Source organism: Mirounga leonina, unplaced genomic scaffold (assembly GCF_011800145.1).
Source record: "Mirounga leonina isolate KUSES-001 unplaced genomic scaffold, KU_Mleo_1.0 Mir_128, whole genome shotgun sequence".
NCBI lineage: Eukaryota > Metazoa > Chordata > Mammalia > Carnivora > Phocidae > Mirounga > Mirounga leonina.
Genome location: NW_023270320.1, coordinates 26,066,194 through 26,086,709, shown reverse-complemented (window position 1 = coordinate 26,086,709; position 20,516 = coordinate 26,066,194). Strand labels below are relative to the sequence as shown.

The following is a 20,516-nucleotide window of genomic DNA, read 5'->3' as shown; positions in this document are numbered from 1 at the left end:
AGGAAAACAAGATTTCCCAAATCCTAAAAGCCGGTGGCAGGTAGAAACCAAATGGGGCACGCGCGCATGTGCACATGCATGTGTCTGAGGAGGGGCTGGCTGTAAGCGATAGCCTGCCCACTAAGGCAGTTAAGGTCTTCTATAAATTCGATTTAAATCAAAGCCACTCTGGGGTGCCTGGGTGGCTCAGTTGGTTAAGCGACTGCCTTCGGCTCAGGTCATGATCCTGGAGTCCCGGGATCGAGTCCCGCATCGGGCTCCCTGCTCGGCAGGGAGTCTGCTTCTCCCTCTGACCCTCCTCCCTCTCATGCTCTCTGTCTCTCATTCTCTCTCTCTCAAATAAAAAAAAAAAAATCAAAGCCACTCTAACTTCCAGTTCTCCAAAGTTCAATTCTCTCTTGCCCTGTCGTTCCAAGTAGACAGCAAGCGAGCTGCGAGCACACACGATGGCAGCAGCTCAAATGTCTTCCTGTCCCAACAGCCCCTTGCTCTGACCAGGAATTCTCCCCCTCGCTGCTTTTCCCCCACAACGCCCAGCTCAGTCAGTCATTCAACGCACGGAAGATTTACTGAGCACCTACTTTGTAAGAGACGTTGTTGTCAAGTACGAGGAGGGGCAGAGCACGATCAATCCAGTCAAGGGCCTGGTTTGTGAGAACTCTGGGAGGGCTCCGGGCCAGCACAGGATGCTCTAGAGGTTAAGTTTGGGACAGTTGTGAAAAGAAAAAGAAGGGAAGGGGGCCGGGGAGAGGCCACATGAAAAGAGTTGAGAAAGTGGAGTATTTTTTTCCAGTCCGAGGAATCAAAGGCTTCATTGAGGCAGTAACACATGGGTTGGAAGGGGAGGGTGAGCAAGAGGCAGTATTCAGAATGCCTCTGTCTTTCTGAGCCTTCTCCTGGCCACCCCAGAACAGACGGTCCTCTCCTTCCAGAGCGTCTCCCCCTCACTGTCCCCACTGCTCGGCCGAAACTACAACGTGACACAACCTTGTCCCACTTCCTGACTTTCTGCCTCATATCGCAAGTTAATTCTATTTATCTCCCTTTAACTTTTTATTTGTGTGCCTCCTGTCCCAACCAAGTGGTGGCTCCTGAGAGAGTTGAGAACTGGGATTAGAACCTCCTGTACCAAATCCCAGCACAGGCTCATGGCTTACGCCCGCGGGCAGCTCCATGAAGCTCTGCTAAACAAACCGACGAGTGGACAGACCGAGGCCCACCGACCACAGCCAGAGTCCCGCAGGAGATCACGACCACTTGGAAACACCGCGTGTGACAGTGAATGCTTCCTAGCAAATTTCAAGACTTCTGGCAAGGGGGCTTTTCAGAACCTAGATGAAGTGATGGAGACAGAGGGGGCCGTAGTTGCCCGAAGCTGGGGGTAAGGGGAGGAAATGTTTGGGGTTGATAAAATGTCCTGGGTCTTGAATATAGTGGTGGTTGTACATGCTTCTGTCAAAACTCACAGAACTGTACACCAAAAGGGGCTCATTTTACGCTATTTCACTTAACATCTGAACATCACTGGGGGCCCAACTCACAAGCTGCAAGCCCAAAGGAGAAGCAAGGAATTCCCAACGTCTGAGATGCTCTCTGGATGCACTTTAGGCACTAGCCCCAATCAACTGACCGATCTTTCTCTCACTCATGAGTTCCCTGAACCACCAGCCTTTGTCCCAAGTGACAACATGGACAGTAACACTGACTCCTGACAGTCAAAAAGACACTCACATAGCCAACTGTTAGCAATCTGCTACAGCAAATCAAGTCAGAAGTGATACCATGCGGGGCGCCCGGGTGGCTCAGTTGGTTAAGCGTCTGCCTTCGGCTCAGGTAATGATCTCGGAGTCCTGGGATTGAGCCCCACATCGGGCTCCCTGCTCAGCGGGGAGTCTGCTTCTCCCTCTGCCTCTGCCTGCCGCCCCCCTGCTTGTGCTCTCTTTCTCTCTCCCTCCTTCTCAAATAAATAAATAAAATCTTAAAAAAAAAAATTGCCACCGTGTGGGGCACCCGAGTACCCTGACTGATAAATAATAGTAACAAAACCAAACACTTCCTGAGCACTTACCTTTGCCTTTCCCACTCAGCCCTGACCTCCCACCTGGAAGACTCCACGACACCCTGAGGAAGGTACAATTATCGTCCCCATTCTAGACATGAGGAAAGGCATCGTGGAGAGTTAAATATTAATTCAAGGTCAGACGGCCAGTAAGTGGCAGAACCAGGAATCAAATTCCACTCTCCCTGACCCCGAGGCTCAACTCAAATACTCTGCAGGGAGGTCTCCCCAACCGAAAGAGCTCATCAAGTTCCCACCAGGCTGCTCCTGGCTTTCTAAGCCCATCTGAGGATAAAAACTTAGGAATCTCACCTTGCTGAGACTCTGGGCTCATAACCAGTAGTGAAACGGCTTTTCAGCAGCTCTATATTGGGTGCCAAGGAAATTCTCCAATGGTTAGAGGAGCTAGGAATCCACTAAGCTTCTCCAGCACATCAGGTCAGCTCATCAGGAAAAGAGTCACCCACAGGAATGTAATTTTATCTAGACCTAGTTGCTAAGAATTGCAACAATATTATTCATGGCTGCTTACTGATGAACCAGTTTGGTTCCTTAAAAGGTCATTCTAACTTTATTAACAATTGCTGACTTAATGTAGGCCTCCACCTGAGAAAGCAGTTGCCCCCATGCTTCCCAGAAAGCTCTTAAGAGCAAAGACTATTAGAAATGAAAACAAGGGGCTCTGGAAGGGGAGTGGGGTGGTCCTACTACTTTATAGCTAAAGGATGCTGGAAACCCAGAGAGGCCAGATAGACTGCCAAGGTCACCCAGGTGGCTGTAGGGTTGAGCATAAAGCTTATCAGCGGGCATAGAAAATCAGGCTATCCACAGTACTAGGGAGAGAAGTTTCTTCTTGATCCTATCCAAAAGTTCGAGAATTGAAATTGTTAATATTAGCACTGACAATGCAGCCCAGATGGAGGCTACCTTCCCTACTCAAATACATTTTAATATGATTTTGATAATATCATAATCATAATATTATTTTACCACCCTCTAACTACACAGTGATTTTTCCATTACGCTCATTTTGTGCTCCCAACAACCCTGGGAGGTAGGCAGGATCAGTATTACTATTATTTCCATTTTATATTTCAGGAAATCGAGTCTCAGAGAGGCTAGGGAGCTACCAAACGTCCATGTCTCTCTGTGCTGTGTGGACGAGCCCTCACGGCCGCTCCACAAGGGCAACACACACAGCCCACTTCGCTTTCTGGAAGGATAGGCCCATGGAAGTCAAAATGTTCAGACTAATTCAAGTTCAAAAACAAGTATAAAAGAGGTCGGCAGGGACCAGGTAGCAGGACTCTTGGGACACGAGAGAGACTCGGGTCTTTGATCTAGGGGCAATGGTGACATGATGGTGAGACTGGCATTTAAAAAACAAAATCCCGGGGTGCCTGGGTGGCTCAGTCGGTTAAGCGTCTTCCTTCAGCTCAGGTCATGATCCCAGGGTCCTGGGATCAAGCCCCACATTGGGCTCCCTACTCATCAGGGAGTCTGCCTCTCCCTCTTTTTGCCCCTCCCACTGCTTGTGCTCTTTCTCTCTCTCTCAAATAAATAAATAAAATCTTTAAAAAAATTAAAAAAATTAAAAATTAAAAAAAAAAAATCCCTCCATGTGGAGAATGAATGGGGAGGGGGCAGAATGGAAGGAGAGCCCTGGCAAGAGTGAAGGTGACTGGGGGTAATATCAAAAAGAGAAAGAAGGGGCTGGATTTGAGAAATATGAGGGGAGACAGAAGGAGCTGATGGTTAATTATAAATGAGGTGGTGGCAAGGGAGAGGGGAGGGTGAGAAATATATAGCCTCATAAAAAAAGATGGCAGGCTTCTTGGGCAAATAAAAACTTCTCAAGGTTGAAAGGCAATAGCCAAACTACTACCAAGGCTCGTGTTGGCACATGGCAACTGAGAGAATCCCATGCAGTCTCACCTCTGTGACCAGGCTTCCCCAGGTCCAGTCCCCTGAAGAAAAATAAGGTGTACTCTCGGTTCTAGGTCTGGGTATATTGTGACATTTGGGTTTCACATCTCACATGGAGTTTCCTATTGCTCAGAGTTTTCTAGGAGTACTGGTAAAATTGGATGCTTTGTCTCCGGACAGGCGAAGAGCTCAGCCCTCCCCGAAGAAGGCACGAGGCACGGCACACAGCCCAGCGAGAAGGAGCATGGAAGACCTTCACTCCCTCCCCCTAATGAGGGGGGGCCTTCCATCTAAAGATCCACCTTAAGCTATTATTTATCTTGTAGAGGGATTTTTTTTTTTTTTTTTTTTACATCTTAAGCACCAGGAAAAAGAGCAAAAAAGAAGAGTGAACAAAGGGGCTGGAAAAAGATGAAGACAGTTCTACAGCCTAGCATCACTTCTGGCCATCCGCAAATCATTATGAATTCTGGGGTCAGAGGCTGCCAACCTTGAGTCATTACCACGAGGCCCTCGGGGTGACCCGAAGGTGGTCTCTACATTGTGAATCTGTTCTTTTTGCAACTGCAAGTCCTCCCTGGTGATACCTGAGTTTCTAAGCTTGTCTAAAAGAGCTCCTCAAGCTTTACTTTTCAAGTCAGTCAAATTTGGAAGTCATTACCAAAAAAAAAAAAAAAAGTACATCCTATAAGGTGCACTGTGGGCAGACAAAAATCCAAATTGCGTTATTTCCTAATGGCTATATGTCTAGTCACTAAGGATTGCTTGCTTGACTTGGGAATGATGAATAGCCTCCCTGTTCACAGCAATCTTTGCTTTCTTGAAGGGTGGGGTTACCTTTTATCGAGAAACACAATGGGCTTATAAAGCACTGCCTAGGCAAGTCAGACTGAGCGTCCGCACCTGCAAACTTTTTACACTGGCCTGGAGATGGTTTCGATTCAGCTCAGCAAAAGCATGCTAACCTGGGCAAGACGCCAACAGGCTATTGTCAGAACAATTCAACATGTTGCTGGCGTCTTCCGCTTCCTCAAAACAGAAGTCACCATATGCAAAAAAGAATTCAATGCTAAAGAAAAGTAAAAATAAAAATAAGGAATTTTCTTTTTTTTCTGCCACCCTTCAAAGCAAAGCAGGGTTAGGTCTTTGGGCGTGCTCACCTGGGCCGTTTAATCATCCAGGAGAGACAGAACATTCGAAGACACAACTTTTTTTTTTTTAAAGATTTTATTTATTTATTTGAGAGAGAGAATGAGAGACAGAGAGCATAAGAGGGAGGAGGGTCAGAGGGAGAAGCAGACTCCCCACCGAGCAGACAGCCCGATGCGGGACTCGATCCCGGGACTCCAGGATCATGACCCGAGCCGAAGGCAGTCGCTTAACCAACTGAGCCACCCAGGCGCCCCTCGAAGACACATCTTAAGTGCTGAGACACCGCGCTCCTTTTGGGGGGTCTCAGCACAACTGGCTAAATCGGAAAGTGCCTTGAGCTGTTAAGGACAAGACGACGGCAAGACCAGCGGCCAGCCCGCTGACAGCCACACGTGAGTGCCTGTGTGTGCGTGTTCCTGCTGTATCATCCGTGGCAAGGATAAAAGTAAACCACAGCAGCCATCAAGCAAGAGTTCCCGGGTTGGGGCCACTGTTTTGTCCACTTACTGGATTCCCCGTTTCGTCCACTTACTGGATTCACTCACAATAGCCTCCACCCTGCCTGGAACAAAAATGTACTGGGCGGCTGGCCTCTGCTGAATTAACTTACGGATTTTCAATCCATTTCCCTCGCTAAGAACCGAAAGACCATGTGAAAAACGGCTACAAAACACTCATTTCAGTTCCCAATTTAAATCTTATCCATGTACCTGCTTCTAAAAGCAGAAAGAAAAACACCTGGAAGCTTTTTTCTTGGTGCCTGAAGACAAAACTGGACTGAACTCCGGGCTCAGAGACACATGAACTGAAAGCAAGAAATGGTGTCATTTTCAAAAGGACGAGAGAGAATCTCTCAAATTCCACCATGGCCTTGGAGTCAGAATCCCTATGTTTCTCACCTCTGTCCACAAATCACAGAGGCTAGGGATAGCTAATTAATGGTCACCGTGGGAGTGAAGACAAAAGCTCTATGAAGGGTTTAAAATCCAAGGTAGTGCTACTGTTAACAATGATCACAAATTACCCCCTTCTTTAAAATACTTGCATGGATCCACTTGGTGTATTATTATATATATACCTTTGTAAGGGCCACCAACTAATTAGACATATTCAAACTCCTTTTATGCCCTCCTTTATTATTTTATTATTAGGCCAAGGAAAAGACTCATTTAATCCAGCAGGTGATTTTCTAACCAAACTGGGCATCCGTCTTTGCCCCGGAAGTAACGACTTATTAAATTAGCACCAACCCCAATAGCAGCAATCATACCAAAGGGCAAAGAACAATCAACCTGACAGAGAATTTACATGCCAAAGACTCAACCAGATGTGTTTAAAAAAAAAAAAAAAAGGTAAAGAAAACTCTGTACTACTGTGACTTTTGTTCGCCATTTTATCCGAGGTTGAAGTCACCTCATACATGAAGGAGAGCTCAGAACCAACCAGCTCACTCGACACAGCTGAATCTTAAGAAAAGGTGCCTGGAGTCTTGACAAACATTTTCTTTTCTCTTTCTTTTCTTTTTTTTTTTTACAGGACTGAATGGGCAAGGCTTTCCAGAGGCTGCCCGCTGAGGAGACGGAGACAGATGAGAACCCAGGAGGGGAGCGTTGGTCAGGCGAGGCCTCACTTCCCAGCAGAAGTGAGAAGACACTGTGTCTCTGAGGCCTTTGCTACACTGAGGGGAGCGCGGCCTGGCAGCCACAGGCCCCCATCCTTCCCTCACACTGCCCTCTGCCAAAGCCCTCAGCGTTCAAGGGAGTGCCCTCGTACATCAGCCTACTTCCCAACTCCAAAACCCAGGAGAAGAGGGCCCGTGACACTGACATTTATAGCATCTGCGGCCTCCTGTCCATACTCAGCCGAGGGTCCAGAAGTGAAGGCATCTGGACAGGAGGTTGGCTCTCCTAGTTCTTCGTGATCTCCCTGGTTCTTACCAGCAACAGAAGCCCTGACAGTCTACAAAATGGAGGAAAGTTTAATGGACCACAAGGTGCCCGAGGGCAAAGCCTGGTTCTGGATTCTGGGGCTGCAGCTGGAAGACGAGCTCACCGCAGGGCCTCCACCATCCACTCAGCGCCGTGGCCCAGTGGGATCCGGCTGAGATGAAATTCACTCTGGTCCCCCTCCTGCCTAAAACCCTCCAAGGGGTTGGGTCTACATCGTGTGTGTGTGTAAAACAGTTGTGCACTTGACTGTCTCTCATACTTCAATTAAAAAAAAATTTTTTTTGAAACATATCCTCCAGCAGTTCAGGAATAAAACCCAATGTCCTTTCCCGTGGCCGGAAAAGTCCCCAGGACCCCACCTTCCATCCCTCTCTGACAGACCCTCGTGCCCTCTCCCCAGGGTCACCCCCACTCTGGACTTCCTTAGCCCTCCAAGGGGGTTCCTACGTGGGGGTCCGCGTCTGGCAGTCCCGGGGCTCCCCCTCACCCACCCACTTAGGAGGAAATGCCACTCCTTCCAGAAGCTTCCAGAAGCCTCCCATCTAAATCTGGCCCCAGACATTCTCCCTTGTTCTTTTCTTTGCAGCATTTTCCACACATGCTAGCACTGTAGTTACCTATGGCCGTATTTGTTTACTGTCTCCTTCCATGAACTCGGGACTGTCTCCTTCCATGGAACTAGGGATGGGGCCTGTCCTGTTCCCCAACCTATTTCTAGCACTGAGTCTGGTCTGTGGAAGGTGCTCAAGAATCTTTGTGGAATCAAAACATGCCGTTTGGCCACAGGTCTCTGTGCCTCAGTTCCTTCATTTGTAAGATGAGCGCCACTTTTGTGGCAGGTTATGCCACCGACCAGGTTCTGAGAGGACCCATGAGGACAGTCTTCCCTCTCCTTATTCCCCAGTTCAAAGAATAACACTTTTGTCCATGTGACCGCTTATTGAAAGATGGAGAACCGCTAATCATGAGCCACTGGGGGGAGAAAACCCATTTCATCTACTGGAGTCTCCTGGGAAGTCACTCTTGGCCTATTTTCTTGAGGCTGACCCATCAAAAGTTCCTTTCTCTGATCCTCAAGGGCCTTTATTCTTCAGCCCTGAAACCGGGGGGCTGGAACTTTGCATGTTGAGATGGTTCCAAGACCTCCTCCCACTGACTATGTTATTTCAAATCACGTTTTACAAATTTTAGACCCCAGGGGGCTGCTTGTGTAGATAAAAAATGAGATGTCAAAACAGTTTACCTATGATGTTCACCGTACTATCCACTTCATTTTTTATAGCTGAAGTCAGGACGGCATACTCAGGAGAAAGATCACTTACTCCATTACTAAGCCCCAAAGATGACTCAACTGGTTCTTGCTAGGAAGAAGAAAAGAAAAAAGAATTGAGAACACTTCCTTTCCCCTCCTTTTTCTTAGCTTAAATTCTATCCTCTGTCTACTTTTATTTATTTATTGATTTTTACTGCTAGGGTCACGTTCATCCCCTGAATGCATTCCCTACTAATTTAAATCAGCCTGAAGCTAAAGCAGCACATTTCTGCACGGATAATATACTGCCAGGTATTTGCCTACTTTCATCTTCCTTTGAGGAAAGGGTAGGAGCACATCTGGTTTGCTTTTATGAGAGGCTTACACCTGTAGGCGGTAGTTTGGGGGTTCAGCAGGGCTGCATAACTGTCTGTGGAAAGAACCGTGTGCCTAGTTTCCAGTTCTTCCTTCTCCGAGGGAGGGAGTGCTCAGAAGGGTCAACTCCTGGCTTCCTAAGGAAGGACTCATGCCACTTCCTTTACAGTGATTTCTGAGGAAAAGGTCTGCCTCCCCCTGGGCCAAGAACAGGAAGCCAGGGGACTTTCCTCCCGAGGAGAATGATTTCTCCTCAGATAAGGTTTGCCCTGGACCCTGGCCACCTGAGCACCCGTCACTGGGCGGGAGGCCGGTAACACGGGCCAGACTGCACAGAAGGCCCCCTCCCCCGGTGGAGTCCAGCTGGGCAATCCCACGCCCATGGCTTCACACAAATGTCTTTCGAGTGTCTGAATGTCCCAAATAGGCCGAAAGGCTACTCGTTCATACTAATGAAACGATGCATCAAGTTCCTCGTCCTTAGTGTAGCTCTTACTTCTGCTTTATTCAAGAGCCCTGGAACCCTCCAACCTCTGAGAGAGCCAACCGACTTTGGGGGAGCTAGTCCTGAGGTCCACATTGACTTTCAGCATGTTGATGAGAGCTTTTCCTCAAGGTAAGATTGCATCTGCGTCTAGGATAGCAATCGAGTCAGACAAAAAAAGCCACACAGGACAGCTCCTTTGGGAAACCAAGATGGAGAGTGGGGGCAGAAAGAACACAAGATGGGAGCAGAAGATCATTAGAGGTAGATATGCCTGTGCTTTGAAAAATCCAGAGTGGTGGGCATCTCTAAGGCATGCGGGGTGTTCTTATCAGTTTATTTATGTGCTACCTGGAATCAGTGATGAGCACCCCCCACACACCCAAAATCTTAGGGGAGCCACATAGGGAAGGAGGGGGAAGTTACCTCCTCCTTCATGATCCCAACCTGGCAAACTCCCATCATGATAATGAACTGTAACTTGGAAGACATCACTTCAGTATACAGCTCAGTCCTAAAAAAGTCCCACATGCATGCTGACAAGAGGCACCAAAGGGCAAACAGAGGAGGGGCCCAGGGCCCAGGCCAGTCCCCCTGGGCGGAGTCTTTACTCCTTTCTCCTGCAGCACCTTGCATTTCCCCCTTTTAGGAGGCCTTTCTGGGGAAAAGCCCCTTGCCTGTGACTTGAGTCTCCAACCTTTCTCCTCCTCCCCCATGCCTGTGTTAGAGCCTGTGGTCAGTCTGGCCGCCACTCCAGCCACGGCCTCAGGCTCCAGGCTCCTGCGGGGCTGGTAATGACAAGCCTGTTGTCTGTCAGGCTCTGCAGTCATGCAGGGGTCGGAGCCTGGCTTCTCCACCTCAGGCTGGATGCAGGACCTGATTTAACCCTCTTAGAGCCTCTTCCAGGGCTCTGCAGACAACGATAAACTGAGGACGGCAATGGACCCACCTCCCAGGGATGGCGTGAAGATTAAATGAGATAAATAGGCACCTGGCACTTACTACCAAGTTAACGCTTCCCATTAGCCAAGCATAAATAAATAAGGCCAATAAAACTGCTCTCAAGTACAATGACCTGTCCTCAGGTCCCGTCCCTCAACCCCACACACTGACATCCAACAGGGAGGAAGGACTGCACTGTCCCTCTCGAAAACATGACTGTCCATCGTTATTATACTTCTCTGCCTTCTCGTGGCACCAGTCTCTCTCGCTGCCTACTCGAGGGCTCCTTTTCCATGTCTCCCTCCGTCCCCCCGTCATGCCCCCCATTTCATTCTGCCACTTCCTTTTCCTCGACTGCCCCAAAGGAACCACCTACAGAACATCTGAAGGAATTATGAAAAGACCTGCTAATCTGTATGGGTTTCTTTTGTTGTCAAGTTTTTTTTTTTTTTTTAACTCATTCTGCTTCTAGGTTTCTGATAAAAGTAATGAGGCAGTCAGACTTGCATATATTTAAAAACCTAAATTATTCCGATCTCAGCTGAAGGCCTCTAAGTGTTTCACATGATCTACCATTTAATTAGTGGCAAGTGATACCTCTATCACTTTCCACTTGAGAAAACTATGACTCAGAGACTAAATTAATTTTCCAAGATCACACTACTTCTAGCCTAAGGAGATACAAGAACTGAACTCAGTCTTTGGTCATGCAACATGAGCCTATTCCAGGAGCTTTCTGCCTTAATGGACCCTGCACAAATCCCAACAGAGATTCAGACAGAACTGTTTTCCACATGGTTTTCCTCCCCACCCCATCCCTACCTCGTGTCCTGTGCTACTTCTCTACTAGAACGGTGCGTTCTACCAATGGAGGCCGCGTCGGACTATTTCGGACATGGTTTTGCTCCTCCCACCCCACTTCAAAAAATGCCCTGTTGCTTCTGAAGTCTTCAGTGCAAACCATCTCATGGTTACCATCATTCTGGAAGGCCAGTGTAGTAAACTGTTCAGTGAGATGTAGCCAGCATCTCTCCGAAAGGTCTCCACTCAGGGTGCAAAACAAGGATCTTCACTGTACTTAGTCAAACCTCGACCATATACCTTTTTTTTTTTTTTTTTTAAAGCAAGGAACTCAAATTAAGAAAAGGGGTGCACAGTTCTCTACGAAACATGCGCAGAGAGGTCTTTGTCCGGCGTCTCCTGGTCCTGTATGGTGCCCACTCCCGCTCTGTCCCCTGCCTTGTACCATGCCCTGGCCTGATTAATCCTCAGCCAGCCTCCTTTCTGTTCCCCTTCTGACTTTAGACATCATTGGCCCTCCTGTGAATCAACTAGTTTTGGCTTCTAATCCACCCAAAGAAAACCAAGACTATGCGTAGGTTCAGACCCCTCCATGGTGCATTAACTCTGCCAAATCTTTATGCCCAAGAACCTTTTTTCTCAGTATAGAATCTAAAGCTCGGCCTGCAGTTTAAGGGATTTGGGGCAAAACCAAACTGGCACGAGAGAGAGTCCAAGGGAAGGAGCCACACTCTCTTTAGACCTCTAACGTAATACATCCTTGGTTGGTCTCAAAAGCTGTGCTTGCTGGAGGGGCTTGGGGGTGGGCCTGAGTCAGAGGATAGCAAGGGCCCCTCAGCCTCTGCTCCAAGTCCACTCCATCTCATCCCTGTGCCACAGCCCCTTGTCTAGATGTCCTTTTCCTTGAGGCAAAATACAATGGCCGTCGGAGCTTTTCCATCTACGACCGAGCCCCGCTGCTACCAGAGATGCCCTAATTCATCTGTGCAAAGCCAGTCTCCTCAAAGCCAAATTTAAGGACATCTCTAGGTCTCTCTACTAAATAAAATTTCAGGCTGACAGCTGGGCTTCATAAAAGTAGCCCAGGAATGGGGTGCCTGGGTGGCTCAGTCGGTTGAGCATCCGACTCTTGATCTCAGCTCAGATCTTGATCTCAGGGTCATGAGTTCAAGCCTAGCGTGGGGCCTAGTTAAAAATAAAAATTAAAATTAAAAAAATAAAAGTAGCCCAGGGGATTGCACACTCCACACAATGAGGCCACTAGTAAAACAGGTTGATGCCTCCTGCGCAGTCCTACAACACCCTCCTTCCTTCCTTCCCTGGAACCAGACCGTCTTCCTTCTCTTCCTACTCTCATTGCAACCCCCCTTTGACTTCTCTCCTTGGCTCCCTTTCCTCTTTGTCTTGTGCTTGGGTCTCCATATTCCTCTCATACAGCTTCTCCTTGGAGAAGACATCTGCTGTCAAGGCCTCCAGTATCGTTCCAGAGTACATGACCACACCCCTGCGCTCCCACACTTACCTGAGCTCTGGGCCCATTAGATCCCACTTTCTACCTGACATTTGCTTCAGAGCGCTCTGTTATGTCACACTCAACACATTCCAAGTTAAACTCATCCTCTTCTTCACAAAGCATGCTCCCCTCCCAACATTCCCTTCTCGGAGGCTTGAAACTTTGATCCACTCCCATCTACATCCTCTGTATCCTCTCCAGCGTCTTCCCCTCTCGGTGCCGAGGGCCACCATCTTCATCTACACTTGCCACTGTGCTCTTCTCCCCTCCGTTCCTTCCTACCACCATGAGAAAGACCTCCCCCCTTAAATATCAAATATCAACTCCATCATGCTCCACTCCTACCCAAGGAGTTCAACCAAGCCCCATTTCACAACATCACCCATCGAGGTTGTTCAGCCACCCAGTCTTCAGACTCTGAGCAGTACCCTCAAGAGCCACCAGGAGTGGAAGGAGGTAGGCAAGCCCTCTCTCCTGCTCCATCCCGGGCAGCTCTGATTCTATCTGTATTTCAAGTGGGCTGCCAGTGTGTGTTTCCATCTGATAAAGTTTCAAAAACTGAAGACCTCTTCCAACCAATGACGGGATCGCTCCAGTACCAGCCCTGAGACGTGGTCTTTGGACAGGGACAGGGAGCATGTTGCTTTGAATCCAGCTCAAGTCACTGTTAGAGCGAACAGCTGGATTAGAAGGTTCTGCTAAAAACCAGTACCTGCTTTTCCATAACTTCTACCCAGAAGTCTTCGTTCAGAACGAATACAGACCGGGCCTGCTCCCTACCAGGTGACTTGAGAGACCCTCCTCGAATATAGTTCCCATCACATAGCACCAAGGCTTTGATCTGGAAGCACTTTATGGTTTCAAAGCGTGCATGTTTCATCGGCAAACAATCCTAGGAGGTGGGAAGAATTAATTTCTAATCCTCCCCACCCACGGTCTTTTGTTTCCCACTGTTGCCTCACAACATAGACTCCTGCTCTAATTAAGCCAGTCTCCTGACTCATCCAGGGAAGACCAACAGCAATTCTAACTTCCTGGCCTTCATGTGATGCTCCCGGTGCTGGGGACTGACCTCCATGTTACTCGATCCATGCCCCAAAGCCTGGCTCAGGTCCCACAGCTTCCAAAAGACCAAGAGGCACCAGATGTGGTGAAAGAGTGTGGGTTTTGGAGCTGGACTGACCTGGATTCAAATCCCAGCAGCGCTACCTTGGAGAAATTACTCACCCCCCTGTGCTTCCCATTCCTCATATGCAAACAGGACATGACCTGCCCACCCCAGGAAAAGCTAGATGACATATTAATTAGAGCTCAGAACTTGGTAGAGGCTCAAAAATGGCAGCTACCACCCCTCTGTTTACCCCCTCCTCTCCTTCCTGATCTTGGCCCCGTGACATTTTTTTGAAACACGTACATGCACTCATGACGCATAATATAGTATTGTTCACTATTGTGGGTCTTAGTCTTATTTCCTCAGGTGACCAGACACCTCCACACAGGCAAGGCCCGGCTCAAGTAAAACCCAGCTCACTGAGTTCAGAGCATATATATTCACAGAGAACATCGAAGCATATTGAGGCAGAGTTTCTGCACCTACTACATGGCCAGTAGGCTTCAGTTTCCCAGTCTCGGGGAAGCTATTTGCTGAGGGAACATATAGCATGGAGATAAACTGCCTGAGTGACCCCAGAAAAATTCTGACACTCAGCCCACATGTTCTAAACATCATTTGCTAGTTAAAACTTCAACTCGAACTGAATAAAGATTGGGAGGAGCTTGTCTCAATAGCAAATTTTCCCACCTGGTTCCTCCACACAAGTCAAACATTCTTAGTGGAAGAAGCCTATCTGGTCTCTCCTGCTGCACATTTGCATGGCACATATTAACTCAGAGCTTGGGCGTGGTGACAACAAAAAGTAATGTATTAATAGCTCAGTAAGGATAAAGTCTTTTAACTGTACAATTCTGGGCAAGCTGGAGAGTTCTCTTGGAAAACATTCTACCGAAACACTTCACGAACGCTATGGCATTAGCTGTCCTGAGCCACAGAGCTTGGGAAGGCTACTGGCTTTACCGACATTCTGAGGCTATACTGTGGGACAGATGCAAGCAGATTTAAAGTCAAAAGTGAGGCTGTGTTTCCTTCTGATGAATTGCCTGCCTTCTGCTGAAGGAACAATGTCCCTCTGAGGGACAAGTCTCAGGTATTAACCATAAGTGCCATCACCGGAGGATTTCACAATATACACTTTGCTGGGATGGAACTTGACTCACACAGTTCCATCTAAGAAGGAAGCTCTCACTTGCTTCCCTGGGCCACCATGGACAAGCCTCACCCGGGGCTGTCCCTTCCACAACCTGCTCAACTGAGTGGCCCATCTGGAAGACACCGCCATGTCCTGTGCTTATAAGAACACCCGGTGTCATTAATTCTAAAATGCGCACCTCCTCGGATGTCCACAGCCCTAAAATGGAATGTGCCTTATAATCAACTGTGGGCCATGGTTTCATTGTAAGCAGTTTTTCTTGCTTAGACATACCTAAACTAATGGTGTTCTCTTATTATTGGCATCTGATAATCAATGGGGTATGGAAGGTATGTTTGAGCAAGGTTTGTTGAAAGTGAACGTCGGTTACTCCATTCTCACTGTGTGTTAACTGAGATTATGAAATTAAATCTGCACAGCGATGTAAAACCCCCGCTCCTGCCTCACACGTTGTATTTATTTATGCATCTATTTAGCGATCAGTTCTGTACCAGGCATTGAGCTAGATGCTATGAAAATAGTTGTAAATATGACATAGTCATACTCAAGATTGTAGCAAATTCTTCAGTCACCTATTTGTGGGGAAGTCATACTTTTCTGACTAAACAACACCCATTGAAAAGTAGGCCCTAGAAAGAAATCCAAACTCTGGGACACTTGATACAACTAATAACTAGTTTGTTTGTTTTTTTTTTCAGTTGCAAGGAAAAATAAATTTTTTAAAAAGTGATGTTAAAGGAGACCTATAGATTAAGAAAAAATGTAAGAGGGGTGCCTGGGTGGCTCAGTCGGTAAGTGTCTGCCTTTGGCTCAGGTCATGATCCCAGGGTCCTGGGATCGAGTCCTGCATCGGGCTCCCTGCTCCATGGGGAGCCCGCTTCTCCCTCTCCCTCTGCCTCCCTCTCTTTCTCTGTCTCTCATGAATAAATGAAATCTTTTTAAAAAATTTAAAAATAAAATAAAATAAAATAAAAAAATATAGGGGCGCCTGGGTGGCTCAGTTGGTTAAGCGACTGCCTTCGGCTCAGGTCATGATCCTGGAGTCCCGGGATCGAGTCCCACATCGGGCTCCTTGCTCAGCGGGGGGGTTCTGCTTCTCCCTCTGCCCTCTTCCCTCTCGTGCTCTCTGTCTCTCATTCTCTCTCTCTCAAATAAATAAATAAAATCTTTAAAAAAATATATATATATATATAAGAGACATAACCCCCAAATCATAATATGTGAACCTTATATGGATTTTAATTCAAATAAACAGACTGTATAAAAATGACATCATTTATGAGACAGCTGGGAATCTGAACACTGACTGGATATTTGACGAGATTGAGAAATTACTGTTAATTCTTCAGATGCAGTAATGATACTGTGTTATTTTTAAAGAGTTCCCATATTTTGAAGGTATATACTAAAATAATTATGGGGGGGAAGTGATACGATGTGGGATTTGCTTCAGAATAGTGCGCTGAACCATATGAAATGGTTTTGTGAGTCAAAAATGGCCAAGTATCGGTCATTCCTATGGGCTGGAGGGACGTGGATGGCGGCACCCACCCCTGAAACAAAACTGCCACGAGCTGATTAATGTGGAAATTGGGGTGATGGTCACAGAGCAAATTCTCCTCGGGTGTCTCCTTCCTGTGTGCCTAAAATTTTTCCACAATAAAAAAGTTAAAACAAAATTAGGCCTCAGTACTGTGCTGTATTTAAAATAAGTCGCAAACTAAAAATATTTAGAGTGAAACTGGACGTGTCACTAATGAAATATTTTGCTGAAAATAATTGTTTTCCACTTTGAAGGGAAGGTGAATACTCCCGAAACTTTAACAGGTTATCTCAGCTGTCCCTCAAATTCTATCTACCTTCACAAGTCTAACTTTCTATCAGAAGTAAATATTGTTGTATTTTGTCTATTTGGACAAACTGGATTGTTTTTAAACATCGTGTTGTCTGGACAGTTGGGGTTGTTCCTCTGACAGCAATTCTGGGTTAGGAATCAGAGCACTTGGCATCGTCTTTAAGTTCAGTTCTCAGCGACCACGCGACTTTGGCCATGTGTGCCACCGCCCTTGGGCCCACATCAGTCAACTCCCTTGAACCTCAGTTTCTCCCTCTGCAAATGGAGTGCCGTGAACCCTAGGACAATCTGATGACCTTCTTTCTGACGGTCTGTAGGCGGGGGAGGGTAGTGTCTGCTCTTCGCTCAGCAACTGAAGCTCATCCTCAATTTTGCACAGGTTTTGGCTATTCTCTGACTATTAAACAAGGGCCAAGCCATCTAGGCACAAAGATCCTCACTCTGCAGGGGATTCCAGACCACACAGCCTACTGAAAGGCTCACGCACACACATCCCTATGGAAAGGCCTGGGGAGTCGTGAGAGTTAGTTCTGAGGTGAGGCAGAGAGAGGCTAGTGAGAACCACACTAATAGGGTGTTCAAACGGACCTCCATGCCCCCAACCTTGGGGCCTGTCATGGAATATAAGCATAACACATAGGTGATGCATTTTAATGTAAGTATATAATACTTAATAGATTTTAAGATCTATTTAATAGCCTGGAAACATACTTAATATGATCAGATAGGAGCTGGTTGCTGGAGCTCAGCTAGAACTAAGGGACCAGCTGGCAACAGTCGTGGGGACCAGATGGAGGTTGGAGTCCAGCTCAGTGTGAATTTGTGACTTCATTCATAAACTGCTCAGTGAAATTGGATTAGGCAGGGGATACGTGTACCAGAGTCTGCTTGAGGGGACAAGCCAAAGAGGAGACACGAAGAGCACATAAAACAAAAGAGCCAAAGAAGAAAGACTAAATACTTCACAGAGGTCACATTACTTGGTTTTATGAGACAGAACAGGAATCATTAATATGGTCACAACTTTGGCTTTCTCTCTGAACAACCAAAGATTACCTTGATGTGCTTAACTCTGTCTTCTTTTTCTGTCTTTGGTTTCTTTCCTGTGGCAACAACAAATAGTCTGGGGTTAATTCATGAGGAATGTACAGAGAACATTTTCCCCTCACTTCTTTCTGGAACTCTCGATGAACCCATGCATGCTTTAATCCACACATGGTCAAAATTCTACATGTTTCTCCGACCGCCTTCGGTGACCTAACGGTCACTTCCCCCAGCCAGGCAAAGGGAGAACTATCATCCACAGTGTGAATAAGTGTTCTATCCTCGGAGGTACTACGATATATACTATGTGACCATTGTTTTAGGCAGTAAATATCTACCTTTCTTAGAAGGTCGCTCAGATAAGGGCAACATCCGGTACACTCTGAATGCATTGTTTCCCTTCTTTATACTTTTATCCTTGACTTCTTCAATGTCGGGCAAGGAGTTCATGGCACATCGAAAATTCGCCTTCCATGTTTTTGGATCAGGTTTATCTACTCCTGGTTGATGCTTTCCTAACAAAATAGCCAAAAGAATGAAGGTTAAGAAAAAGAAGGGGAAAAAATAGAGAGGAGAAGTTTCTGGAAACATAGGCTTGCCGGCCAGGTAGTGCAGAGATCCCTTCTCAATTCCAGGTTACTACAGTGACCAACCGTCCTGGTTTGCCTGGGACCAAGACCGAATTCCTGGGATGTGAGAATTTTTGTTTTAAAACCTGGACCGTTCTGGGCAAACTGGGACAAACTGGTCACCCAGGCTCTACCTAACAGCTTGAGAAAAAATTGATAATGGTAGAACGGAGACTCAAGGTAAGTAACTGAGAAAGCTGGCAGGTTGGGGAGGCCTTCAAGCCCAGGTAAACTAGAGTGTCCCTTTTCCATCTGACTTTCAAATACTAGTAAAAAGTCTCTTCCTGTAAATAGCGCTCCCTACTTAAATTCAATTATAAATAAATATATTCTTGACTATCTTTTGAAGAGATAAATGCAAACCAAGTTTACCACTCCAGAACAAGTACGTTTCTGGGGAACATAATCAGAATCCCACACTCACAGGAAATTTAAGGACTAAGTTTCTATAGGATGGGCAAAGCATCACTTCTGAGTGATGGAGTTTGGGCCCCACGTGTCCTGGATGTGCCTGGGGACACGCCACAGATTTTTCAGAGCTATTTTCATGAGACCATAAGCCACATGTATGTAGTAAAAAAAATTTTTTTAAATGGTTAACACTGTATTGCATAATCGAAATTTGTTAAGAGAGTAGAACGTCAAGGTGCTCGCACCAAAACCAAAAGCAGTAAAAGGTAAATATGAGAGGTGATGGATGTATTAATTAATTTGATGGGGGGAGCCTTTTCACAACGCATACATCAAATCATCACATGGTACACTTTTAAATATCTTACAATTTTATTTGTCCATTGTATCTCAAAAAAAAAAAAAAAGATAGCAATGGGGCACCTGGGTGGCTCAGTGGGTTAAGCATCTGCTTTTGGCTCAGGTCATGATCCCAGGACCCTGGGATCGAGCCCCACATCGGGCTCCTTGCTCAGCGGGGAGCCTGCTTCTAACCTCTCCCTCTGCCCCTCCCCCGCCCACTTGTTTTCTCTCTCTCTCTCACCCAAATAAATAAATAAAATCTTTTAAAACAAATGAAGCCATGAAAGTAACAATAAACAACAATTTCTGCTTCTATAGATGATGCAGGGGGCTTTAATACCTGTATGGATTGCCCAGTTCCTAAAGAGTGGTGCATCTTTTTCCACATCCCACCCATGTCTAGCCGCGTGCATCCAGGGGATCTGGAAAATCTTCTTTTCCTAAAAAAAAAAAAAAAAAAAAAGGACTGCAGCCATGGAATTCAAGCCATCTTTAACAGAAGGTTCTTATGTCCTATCCAGTAAGATTCTCTATTAAGTGACACCGGGTTTGCTGAGTGTCTACAGTAAAATCCACTAGGAACCAAACCCGCCTCCCCACTAGGCCCCAGATCTTGACAGTCTATTCGGGAGAGATTCAGAGTCATATGGAGTCTGGCAGAATAGGAATGCATTCCAAGGTCAAAGGAGTTGATTTGGGGATATGCCAATGTGCTCCATTATTTGTGCCATTTTTCCTTGAAGGACCACAGAGAACTAGCCACTGACTAAAACCTCTAATGCTTATGATTATCGTTGATTTCCATCATTTGCTAGAGAGGAACTCCAGTTCCTTAAGTAAATTAAAACTTAGGCAACTTTCCAAAATTACACCCATTTGTGCTGCTAAAGGGAAATCGGGGTTATCTGAGGTCACTGCCACAGGGATCCAATACCTCAGTCTACTGGGTAGCCAACAGAAAAAGAAGATTTGGTCTAATTTTCTAACCCCTGAGTGTCTACTGCCCTGCAGGAAACAGCAAGAAGTGCAAACAAAGATGTATTAAATGTGTGGAGATGATACTACTTTTCTAGGTAAAGTCCCTTGGTACAATTCTTACAGTAGGCCCTTTCCATCTCTCTTACTGCTCAAGAGGTAACTCAAAAGAGCTTAAATCAACCCTGGCATTTAAAACACAGGATTAGAAACTAGCAGCATGTTAGAAACAAAGTCACACTCACATGCAACTTCTTCAACCAGCTCTCCCGACAGTCCCAGCACTTACTAAGTTCTCGTGGCTCTTTACATGTGACTGCCCACGGGTTCACGTGGTCTCAGTTTCATTTTTTGCAAGAACCTACCGAGCTCCATGTATGTAATTATCTCTGCCTTACAGTTGAAGAAACTGAGGAACAGACTTAAGTTCCACAGCCAAGGAAATGATCATAGCAAGTGTCTGAATTCAAAACCAGGCCACGGGATCCCATATTCAATCACTTAATCACACCACATATTGTCTCCCAGTGGAGATTTCCC

The 20,516-nt window shown here is 46.5% G+C and overlaps 1 protein-coding gene across 4 annotated transcripts in view; it reads right to left on the bottom strand.

Moving 5' to 3' along the window:
* Positions 1-20,516, bottom strand: part of IRF2 (interferon regulatory factor 2) — an 81,990-nt gene that overhangs the window by 13,614 nt on the left and 47,860 nt on the right. For all 4 annotated transcript variants that reach the window (XM_035004269.1, XM_035004270.1, XM_035004268.1 and 1 more), the window contains exons 3-6: positions 19,342-19,441; positions 17,958-18,134; positions 17,632-17,678; positions 8,330-8,447 (exon numbers count right to left, since the gene is read on the bottom strand). In XM_035004269.1, the coding sequence (XP_034860160.1) occupies positions 8,330-8,447; positions 17,632-17,678; positions 17,958-18,134; positions 19,342-19,441 (442 nt within the window). The remainder of the gene's footprint in view (positions 1-8,329; positions 8,448-17,631; positions 17,679-17,957; positions 18,135-19,341; positions 19,442-20,516) is intronic.